Source organism: Mycteria americana, chromosome 9 (assembly GCF_035582795.1).
Source record: "Mycteria americana isolate JAX WOST 10 ecotype Jacksonville Zoo and Gardens chromosome 9, USCA_MyAme_1.0, whole genome shotgun sequence".
In the NCBI taxonomy this organism is placed as follows: domain Eukaryota; kingdom Metazoa; phylum Chordata; class Aves; order Ciconiiformes; family Ciconiidae; genus Mycteria; species Mycteria americana.
Genome location: NC_134373.1, coordinates 21,696,187 through 21,708,246, shown reverse-complemented (window position 1 = coordinate 21,708,246; position 12,060 = coordinate 21,696,187). Strand labels below are relative to the sequence as shown.

The 12,060-nt window shown below is 37.6% G+C and overlaps 1 protein-coding gene across 1 annotated transcript in view; it reads left to right on the top strand.

Moving 5' to 3' along the window:
- Positions 1-12,060, top strand: part of UBR3 (ubiquitin protein ligase E3 component n-recognin 3) — a 122,864-nt gene that overhangs the window by 96,659 nt on the left and 14,145 nt on the right. Inside the window, exon 33 of the mRNA XM_075512610.1 lies at positions 7,129-7,229. Coding sequence (XP_075368725.1) covers positions 7,129-7,229 — 101 coding nt within the window. The remainder of the gene's footprint in view (positions 1-7,128; positions 7,230-12,060) is intronic.

Genomic DNA, 12,060 nt, shown 5'->3' with positions numbered 1-12,060 from the left:
GGACCCAGGTCTTTTTTTGCAATCAACATTAGGTTATTGCAGTAATTAGACTAGATTAACAGATTAATTTATAAACCATTAGCAGAACAAAGCATCAAGAATTTTATAACCTGAAAACCTATGTTATTCAGCATGCATTCAAACCGCTTTGAGAGTATGTTTTCGTGTGATTCTGCCCTGACCTAAATTGAGCAGTGGAACAAGGTTAATAAATTTGGTGTATGGTTGACTGAGTTGTACCAAGCAAAATTAAGATCACGTTGATAGACTGTTGACAGTCAGAATAGCTGTGGGACTGATCATGCACTTCTTACTTTGGTACTTGAAGAGGTTGCTGGCTTTGGAAGCAGCTGTTAACAGAGGGGCTGCTTTTTCTGCACATGCAACTTTTTTTTACCCTTACAGACTTCCATGAAGTCACCATCAAGGTTTGGTTGCTGCAGGTTAGATTTTGTTAGGAAATATTTTGAATCACTTTGAAATGAATGGTACTGTAGACCATAAAGGCTTGCTTTGCAGGAGGTGTTGCATGTTGGGAATGCATTTGAGCAGTTCTCTTGTTTTCTGCACTGGTTTTCAAGATTTCTTGGCAGACTTGCTGATGTTGGTTTGGCACTAAGTCCTAAATCGCTTAGGAAGCTATAACTGAGATCATCCATTTTGCCATGAAATAGTTTACTGTTGAGATGCACAGATGCAATCAAGCTGGAATTTTTTTGCTCGCTCCTTGGAACATTTTTCCTACCTTAGTCTGCAGGCCCCAGAAGGCTGCAGAGGAGGCAACCTGGGGACATGTTTTTAAAGTATAAATTAGAGGATAAGATGGATATCCGTAATTATATTTTAGAAATTTGAAGTAATAGTTTCACTTGAGGATGGCATTCATATGATTGCTGTGTTTGATCTAATTGCACACTTCTTAGAGTCACACAGCCTTTTGAGAAATCCAATATAGCGAATTTTTTCAGGTACAGGGAAGAGTGCTTAGAGCAATTATAAGGTGATATGGTGCCGTAAACTGAAGAAGATTAAGAGAGTGGTGGAGAAATACCACTGCAGGTTTAAGATGTGGATAGCACCCTGCCATTTTGAAGCTAACCAAGTAATTTGAATCATCAGCCTGACCGGTACATGAGACTTTAAGTAAAGACTTGTAGAAAAAAAAAGTCAATGAGAGGAAAAGATCTATGTTATCTGACTATATTACTGTGATTCCAAACAATTTAACATCAGGAAAGTCATAGGAGCAAAATAACTTTAAACCAACATGCTGTATTTCTCTATTTAATTTTTACTTTATATTATTATTTTGGTTGAAAGCAATTTTCCAGAGAAGTTAGTTGCATCTTTATTTATTTAAAAAGATAATTTTCAAAACTAAAAAAGAAAATAATTGATGGGATACAAGTGCCATTGCATTATCTTTTCACCCTTACTTAATTGTAGTTACTTCATTTAAATACATAAATATTTACAATTAAAACTACCCAGGTATAGAGCTCACAATTTTTAGCTTGGTTTTCCACAACCCAGCTACCACTATTCATAACTCATGCCTTAGTTTCATGTGTCTGGGAGAACTGATCAAAGTAATTTGTAAAGACTCTCACAGAATTGCTCTACTATACTTCCCAAAGCCCCTGGTTTTGCCTGGTGTCATCTTCTACAACTGTACCTAGATCGCTCCGTAGTTGAAAATGGCAGCTGAGAGGAAAGATAGGAAGGAGCTCATGCAGTCACACCAAGGTAAAGTAGAAATAAGGAAATTTTGAGCAAGAAGATACCCTATCAAAAAGGGCCTAAATAATGTGAACTGTTTGAAGGAAGAGGGAGGAAAAAAGATAAAGCTAAGGCTGATGAACTGTGAATGGTATAGTGACTTCTTTCTCCTGTGCAGTGCATGTTGTCAAATTTAACATACACTTGGTCCCACAGACTGTGCTCAAGCAAATTGTTCTACTAGGGGCAGATCTGATTTCAAGGGTGATCAAATAAACAACTATTGTGGTGTAAGTGGGGAATAATAGCTTCTGGCAGGGGGCAGAGAAGGAGCAGCTGGAGGTAATAATTACTAAACCCAGATGTGAATTTAATGGACTAGTCCAAATAGCCAGAGTTTCGGGAACAGCAAACGTGAAATAAAAGGATATACATTTTTTTAAATTTACATCTCTACAAAGGCTGAAATGTTTGTGTCTGTTTTGACAGACAAAATGTGTTGGCAAAGAATGATTTGGTAAAGCATTAAGGATCTTTGCAGTAGAAGCACTTGCAGGGGGGAACTGCATGACAAACTGAAATGCTGAAATATACTGGGTTATTTTAACTAAAGCATTTGGCTGATGTTTGTTCTAAGCTAGATCACTTTGGTGATTGTTTATAGTGTCATACTGGGGCAACAAACTGCAGCACAGGGATGGGAATGAGCAACTGTGCATGGGAACCTCTTAAGTCACATGCCCATCACAGAAACTGTTGTGAAAAGGGAAAAATAAAACCGTTTTTATGAAGATAGTCCAAGGCAGACAAAGAGTAGGATGATGGGACAATGGGGTGTAGTTAAGGTTTGTGCAAGAGGTGGTGTACACGTACACATGCTGCAATAGGACTTATGTGATCTATTCGATAAACACACAAATCCTGCGTGAAACACTGGTGTCTCAGGACATACGTTATGATACAGCGGTTTCGACAGTAATGCCAGCTTCAGGAGTACTTGCTCTTGGCTGTTTCTTCCTTCCCCTATATTGTAGCTCACCATCTTCTTCAGCTGTGCTGATGTAGCTTGAGCAGGCTGCATCATGAACAAAGTCAAAGAACGAATCCATGTTTTTAAAAAGATTAATTTAAGTAACTTTGGGAACGGATGACAAGGGAGCACTGGGGGCACAGTGGTGAAAGAGAGAATGGGAGATGCCTCATGTTAGTACTGTCAGTGAAATCCTGTGTTGTATAATGAGAAAAACTGACCTGCTGTAAAATCTGCTGTGACACAATGACGAGCAAATATGAAATTGTAATTATATCCTAGAGTGTAGCCAGAATAAATAGTAGAATTCTACTTTCTTATCATGAACATCAGAAGCTGTGTATTACTCTGACCTTTCTGCAGGCTGGGATTTGTGGGCTGTATTTCTCATCCTGCAAATACTGAAGAGAATATAAATTTGCCCTAGCTGATTAAGCCTTTGTTCAGCTGTATCTGTATCCCTGTGTCTCAGGTTTTCTGTATCTGACAGCTCGAGGAGGTGTGAGGCTCAAAACTTCCATTTTATTTATTGACTTTCTAACTTTATAATCATTTGGAGTTAGCATCAAACAAAAATTTTAAGTGTCTCTAGCTGAGAGAAGAGGGAAAGGAGAGCATATATGTAAGGAAAGGCCATAAGCAAATGCTGCTCCTTTCAAAGTAGAACAGAATGTTCTATTCCTCTGTATCCACTCCCAAAGAAGTGATTCCCGTATAAACTCTATCAGGAGGAGGATGCAGAATACAGGGGCAGAGTTGCTCAGCTGTCAGCTGATAGACAGCTCTGGTATTGGCACAGAGAAAGGTGCAGCCCAATTACCTTGGACTGGAGGAGAGGTCAGTTGCATAGAGAAAGTTGAGCAATGCATTTTTCATTTTGGTACATGTTTATTTTGCACTGTGCAGTTTATTTCTACCTCCCCCCCCACCTTTTTTTAGTGGATACAGCATACAACTATAATACATTTGAATCATTTTATATTACTTTGGTCCCATCTGAAATTGTACTTGCTTTCATTTTATTCAGTGCTTCTGTGGCACAACTTTTTGTAAAGTCAGATTTATGAAGCTTTCACATATGCATTGGGGATTAACAGGACGGGCAATTTCCATAAAACACATTTCTAAACACATTTTATAAATTCACTTTCAGTGTCATAATGAAGAACTTGCTTAGGTTCTTAACAAATGACAGAGCAGTTTTTAAGTGCTTCATATGCTGCAAGCAGCTTATCTAAAACCCTGGCATTTAATGTAGCTTTACTTCTCCAATTCATATGAAATGAATAAATTAGGCAAAGAATTCAGTTGGTCCTGCATGTGAAAACGAGTTCATTTATTTGTGATGTTGCCAGTCAATCACGATATTCTGTATATATAAGAATATTTCCTAATTTTGTCAGAACTGGTATTTGAACTAATTGTTACATGACTGTTTAATGATACTGATGTTGATACCCCTGTCAGAAAGAGGTGTTCAACTAAATGTCACCAGAGTGAGTTAATTTTTTTTTGTCTTAATGTTATTCCAAATTACTTTTTCCCAAATTTATATATAAATTAAAAATTAAAGGTGAGAAGTAATTTAAGAGATGTCCGTGGCTTTAAAGTCATTACATAATGAGGGTTATTTTAAAACTCAGTGTCATAGATCATAAAATAGAACTAGCCGTAGGTAAAAGTAGAATTAGAGAGACTTAGTGAGATTAGCATCTTCATTGCCTGTATAATTTTGAAAATGAGACTTGGTAGCATGATACAAATTTTTGCCCTCTTTGTCTTCTTTAGAATTCAATATATTGATTTTTAGAGTATTTGGGTTTTTGTTTAGGATGCTCCCATACATAAATATGCATATTTATGTATGTTACAGTGTTCTAAAACAATCACTTTATGAAATGATTGATTATAGCAAAAGGGATTATGGACAGTGTTTATTCTGTAGCTGTTTGGGTTCATTAATTCAAAAGGACCAGTTAGAATGTGTTTTCTGTGACTTCACTTTATATGGCAAATCAACCAATCCATTTGTGCTCATTCTCACAATTGAGTGTTGCATAAAATGACCAGAAACTTTAGCCATTTAATAAAATTATTGCTTCAGAATGTGTCTTACTGAGCTGGGAGAGAGGGGAAGGAGAGTAGTTAGAAAATGTATAGTTGGGTAACACTCTTAATATGACCAAAAGTGTTCTTTTAATTCTCCTCTTATATGACTGCTTCTGCGTGTTAAAATTCATATCACAGATGACTCTGAGCAGTGCCTTTTGTAAAGAGAAGTCTCGAGTTTTCATGCAATCAGTAACTGTATCGGGGGTCTCCTTCCAAAAGTGGCATCACGCTTACGTGCCTCAGAGATGATAAACTAGTTGGATCTGCAAAGCTATTAGAAGGCACTAAGGATCTTATGCATGCATCCACATCCCACTGCAAGTGGACAGCCTTTTCCAGTACATGGTCTGCAAGAGCTCAGTTTGTCTGCTGTGTGTGTGATAGATGGCACCAAGGGGAGTTGGTGCGTTCATAAAAAGAGGCATCAACTAAGCTAATGGAGTAGCCAGTGCCAGCTGAGTTGGATCAGAGGGAGAGTTTGGTGCTCTTGAAGAGAGGCAATAATTGGATCCAGCAATAGTTCACGAGTTATGCTCTGAACGGGCAGAGCTGAGACAGAAGAAGGCTTAAATGTCTCATCTGTATGTTTCTTTCCTCAATCTGATTCTGTTTGTACGGAAGCTTGGGCACTTGTTGCAGGGCTTAAGAAAGCCTCATTGGGAAACTCTGCGGTCCACAATGTCTTGCAGAACGACCAAAGGGAGGAGAGTGAGGCTGTGCTTTTGGGGGTAGATCTCAATAAGGATATATGTATATTGTCAATACAACTACATCAGTTGTGGTTTACCTGCAGGACAGTTAAGATTGCTGGAACAAAGCATGAAGCTAACCTTGAAACTGTGGCAGGTGGATATATTTTGATTTCCTGACAAACTCAGGTGGTTTTTATGGAGGGCCCAGTGAAGTGCCACATGGCATAGAGGCCTGTAGCTGTCCTAAGTGAGGGCCCTGCAGTTTCTGACCAGTGAGAAGAATGACAAAAGAGGAGGAAAAAAAGATGGAAAAGCCTAAGGAGCAATAGAAAGAAAATGCCCTTCCAGAAGGACAGCATTTCAGTCACGTGGCAATTGAAAGGAATTCAGTAGCCGGTGATGCTTTTCTTTGCAACATTTGTGTCAGTTTGTAAGAAGCTGTTGAGGACTCTGTTTTCCATGGGAGATGCAGGTTAAGTTATACTAGGGCCTCACGATATAGCTCCTGTAGTAGTAGTACAGATAAATATCTCAGACAAACATCTTCTCCTCAGTTACTCCACTGGCATTCAGCAGCCAGGCAGCTAGCACCACCGCTGTCTGGGAATGGGAATAAGAACCCACACAGCACTTTCTTCTGTGCATGTTGCAGAAGGGGAAAGGTGGCAATGGAGGATGCATATTGCATTGTACCAGCTGCTCCTGCTTGAGATCTCCTTCACACTCCCTATCAATTAAAGAGGGGAGGATGATTTTTCACCATTCTGACTCAGCTATTGGACCTATAGGATATTGTTGGTTGGAATATTGTTGGATATTGCTACACCACGCTAGAAAACTACTACCTCCTATCTGCAAACATTTTCTGCTTTTAAGTGCAAGACTACAAGGTGATGTTATGTCATTCAGTGAATCCAAATAGTTCAAATATTTGCAGTATCTCTTTATGTGCTTATTTGCTGTCCTTCTAGTGATGCGGGGTTTTTAATAAAGACTAGGTGTAAGATTGCATAATCCCACCTGTGATGGCTGCTTGAGTCTTCATTTCCTTACGTAAAGGAAAGCAATGCCTTTTCTAAGGTCTCAATATTTTCCAATAGGAGCAATCCCTGTAACATGAATGTAATTTGAGGATTCGTTGTTGTTACGGCATGGATATATGTATACTTGTGAAATGCCATGCTTTGAAAACCAATTAAACTATTATGTTACTATGCAGTATATTTTCTTATTTTAGAACATAAGTTCTACAAGTGAAATACTGAATGTTCCTTGAGTCTGTACATATAAATAACTACTTCAGGCAGTTTAGAAAAGTTTTAAAATACTTTAACAAGAATCAGGTACCCAAATGGTAACTTCCTCATGAGTTATTACAATCCATTAGTAACATTAGGTAACATTATGATCCATTAGGTTTTAAAATGGAGATCAATTAGCGAATTGTCAGGTATTTGGTTTCTGTAAGCTTGATATGAAATGTAATACTATTTAAAATAAAATGCAAAATAACATATGAAAATGAAAAATAGGTTTATAGTATCAGAAGTGATTTTCTTTGGTTTTTCTTTCCAGGCTGATAAGTGAAGAGCTGCCAGAAGTTCCTGTGCTTTACAGAGATGTCTCATCCCTTTTGCTTATCCAGATTTTAACCATGCCTCAACCATTGCACAAAGGTATGTTACAAAAATATGTATATTTAGATGATTATGTATATGAGGCTGCATTCATGGTGATTTCCAGGACAGCAAAACATAGCTGGTATACTCTGTATTCTAAAATAATGTTTCTGCTTTATCTACAGAAGGTGGCACTGAACAGACATTTTTGTTGCGGGTTGACAGGTTTATCTGTGTCCCCTGTCTTCTCACCTTATCAGTCAGCCTATTCAGTAAAGATACAAGAGCTGAGCAAAAACTGTTAAGTACTTTTACTGAAGGAAAAGTGTCCTTTGTTTGACCTTCGTCTCTTTGCTTAGAGGGGCAGCTCAATACTTCAAGTTGAACTGAGTGCCTAAGGGTGAAAGATTGTAATTTAGTTTGAATTTCAGAGTTTAAATTGCAGCAGTCTTACATAATAGGAGGTCATACATGAAGATGATAATTGCTGTAATGCAGCAACTTCAATAGAGACAGCATATAGTATAATTTGGAATAAATATTAAATAAATATTAAATAGATACTTAAGAACTAAATTTTTCATCACTAACATCAAAACTGTTTTGAAACCTAAATTTCTTCTTTTGTGTAAAAGGAACAGCTGAACCTGGTCCATCTTGCTAATAGACAGTGCGTGCTCCAGAAGATAGGTAGTTCAGATGCTCTGGACTCTGGCTTGATTATTTATAGCTGTACCTTTATTTTAAAATGTGAACAAACAAACAAGTGTCTTTTTACTACTTCACTGACAATGAACAGAATGTCTGCTTTGGGGTCTGTGTGGCAATTTTGATATCTACTGAGTTTTGGTAATTTGTGAATAGGTAAATACAGGGACTGTTCTGCTCTTGATGCATACACCTAACTTATGAAGTACAGTAGAAACTCTGTTTCCCCTTAAGAGGTGTTCAGTCCTCACTATTGAATGTTCAAATTCAGCTCAAGTGACTCTGTGTATCTGTTAACATTGTGGGTTGGTTTTTTTCGATTCAATGTCCAAGTTCGTGGATTAAGTATGTCCAATAAATTATCAGAATATGAAAATACCAGGAGAATAAAATATTTTTGAATAGGAAGCCTATTGTCAAAAATATACTTTTTTTTTTTTTTACTACAGTTTAACTTAAATTAACTTTTATTGGAAGGACTTAATAAAAGCAGTAAACAAAAGTTTAACAAGACTTACATCTTCTGAAATAATGGGGAAGGGAGTGGTCAAGCCAAAGTACAAACAGTGGTCTTTTTGTAGTTTATATTCAAGCATTGAAAAAGACCATTTATGAAAGTATACCTTATCCTAGGAAAGACAACATTCAATTAATAGCAAGGCATCCTGTGGAGAATTCTGTAAAATACCACATATCAGCAGCACGTTTTGCCTTTGCTCTTAGGTTTAGTGTATGTTGCAGTTGAAAGGGAAATGGCAAGTGGCAGGAAGAAGATGAATGTAACCACTTCAAATCTACGAAGCGTTAAATTGGAAATAAATTGCCATTTATCTTTCTAATTTTTGTTTCATCAAAATGGTTAGGCAGAATAAAAAGGAAGTCTTTCATGATTTCTTTTTCCTGAGGTGTAGAATGCAGTTCAGAAAAATAGGTAATAACAAATTTGTTTAGAACTTTTGTAATGGATGTGTAGGTCACAGAGTGGAATTCAATATCATTAATTCTTGGTATTCTTCATGCTGAGGCATGAAAAGGTAAAATGGTTTGTGCAGGGTCACGTGGCAGGTCAGTGGTAGGGGTGAACAAAATCTACGTTTGACCCTACTGCTTCCTGAACTTCCTGAGCCGCTTTGGCGTGATTGTGGGGTGTGGGAGCTGTGGGCTTGGCTGGACACCGGTATACAGACAGAAAGTTGATGCCTGTGTGCACTAACAGATATTTCCAGTATATTCCTTTAACAATAGACTTTACATTGCAGAAGAGGTGGTGTTGCAGTCTGGTGCAGAATGCCGTGGTAGTGGTGGTAGAACACTAATAATGAAGGAAGAATCTGTCAGGTTTAGAATCCATGAAAGATTTTCTTCCTCTTTTAGCATGGACACTCTCCGATAATGATACTGGTTTTGCAGTATCATTCATTAGGTATGTTGATGTATTCAGAGAAACCATACACTTCCTGTATCCTTACAGGAAACTAAACCTGTTCATCAAGTATTAAATCTTCATGTTCATACTCAAAATCCTTTTTGTTTACACAGTGTTTTTTAAAAACACTGAGTGCTCTGTAAGGAGGACCCAAACTTCATCTCTTGCACTTCAGATATAGCACTAGGAATCGCATTAACTACCCTATTAACTGTTGGATGGGTGTTGGTATCTTTTTCAATCCAACATCGATTAAAGCAATAAAAATGTCATTACTGTTCAGCCTCTTCATTCAGAGAGGAAAATTGATCTGAACACATCACAAAGAAAGAACACTGCAAATTAAATCTTTTTTTTTTTCCGGAGAAACTTTGTGGTAGAGGTCAGAGCATTTACAAGCACTTACCAATTTAAAAAGACGGGAATGAGGAAGATAGCACGTACCTCCTGTGTAGTGTAACCAGCAAAATAAATACTGTGTTCAAGATACTAAAACTATGTGTGAATTTTTTTGTTTGTTTTTTTTAGAACATGAGCAGAGATTTTGTAGGTTTCATGTGCTCAGCATTTTGAATTTGTGCAAAACTAAATATGTAATAATCCACATAGGTGTTTCTGGTTTAATTCTGTGGTAGCTGTTCTGCAGAGGATGGATAGTGTTCATGGTGTTGGGAATTGGGACTCTGTAGAAAGTGAGGATTTTGTTTCTGGAACTTCTAGCTCCTTTCTTACAGGAATAGAAAATGGTGTTGCATATGAAGAAAGGTAGTATGGGAATGGAGACAGTGGCTCGGTGGTTAACAAAACTTAAATCTGTCCTTGTAAATTGAATTCAACACCCTCCACCACCCCATTCTGCAACACAATTCCTATATGCTCCACAAGTTATTTAATTCAAATTGGACATTCTTCTTTGTTACCATCAATTGTAGAAAATTTTATTTTCCTAGTGCCGACTTGGGACCCCTGTGGCCAGATTTCTAGAAGCATAGAGTGTTTGTAGCTTCCAGTGATTTCAGTTTCTGCTTTCCTTTGAATGTAGAAAATACCTTACTGTTGCAAAGTATTTAAAAACTGGGGTCTGGGTGAGCCTGAGGCTAGTAGGTGCATAAAATTGGTGGTCAACTGGCCAGCAGTGGCCTGGCACTGTGCTTGGTGCCACATGTCCAGGGAGGGTCATGCAGCAGCATGGGTGTTTGCCAGCATGCTGTACTCAGCCTGGCATTGCTCCAACATAGGCCACAGCGCTGCTTTTACGAGATCTGTGATTCGGGAGTGGTGGATGTGCTCCAACTTGAAAGATGGTTTTGAGAGTTTAGCCCAACCTCTATGGACTGTGGGAAAGGTTTTCTTCTCTGGTGTGTGACACCTAAATTCCGCCACTTTTTTTGCAATTCTGATAAGGCCCAGATGCTGAAGAATCTGCCCTGGATGTTCTGACCATTCTTTTTCTATAAAGTTTCAATGACATGCTACAAAAATACAGCAAGCAGCATTCAGGCGAACACTAGCACTTTTCTTTAATGATTGGATAAGGATCTTGACTAAATATAGAATGAATGTAATCAACTTGAGTAGTATCCAATTTCAATGTGGAAGCTGAAATACTTATCTCTTATCCTGGAACTTTCAATATACCTTTCATGGACTATCTGTAGTTCAGTGCTGTCTCCCTTTGTTCTGAAGTTACTTTTTGAAACAACTATTCAAGCTTTAGATCAAGAAGAATATTTTCAAAGGTTATTTATATAAAGGTGCCCTTCCAAATTCACTAAAAAAGGTCCTAGGTCCTTAATTTTGCATTTGGTTCACTTTGTGGATTCTTTCTGCAGTCATTGCCTCCCAGCATATATCATCTAATTTGATATTGAAATAAAAAGATGCATATTGTTAGTAATACACTTATTCATCTGCACATTTCTTGCACTAATGTTAAAATTAGAGTTCTAGAAGTGTTTCCTGTATAAACTCTATTTTTAAGGGGGTTTGTTTAATGCATGTAATGGGATGGGATGCTGTGAAGTAATTTGGTTCCAAAAAGTTTTGTTTAAAAAAGTTTTTAAAATAGGAACATAAAAGCATTTCTCAATATTATTTAAAAATAAGTAGAAATATTCTGTGTTAACTTCTGTTTTGATTATAAAGGCCTAATCATAATAATGTAACTTTTAGACTGTCAGAATATCAGATTAGGGTTTTTTTGTAGAAACACAGAAGTGCTAACTGCATTTTAGTGCAGAACGTTGCACAGTATACCATCTGCAACAGAAGGGACTGACAGCATTTACATAGTTTACTCCACAGCATACAAATATACTAGCAATCTTCAGAATTATTAAATCAAAAAGATGATGTAGCAAAACCACAGCCTCCACCGGGGGGCAGCAGGAAAACACCACGCGGCCCCCCCGCGCACGTTGTGGAAAGGCAAATAAAATCGCTCTTTGCAGTAGACAAGAAGCTAACAGCTCTAGTGTTATGGATACCTACAACTGTCAAATATTTTGCATTTTACAAATACGAGATAACACATAGTAATGAAATGATAATTGATCCTCTGACTGGTGTTTTTAGTATGTCTCCCATGGGATGTTTTTGCGACTATGAAATACTTGTTTTGAAAGCCTTGGCACTCATTACACATTGCCGCCTCCTGTGATGTTTTCAAAAAAAAAAAAAAAAAAAAAAAAAAAGATGAAGTTTGTGCAGAAGTCAGGGCTTCTTAAGGGTGACCCAGATGTGGAAGTGTATGGG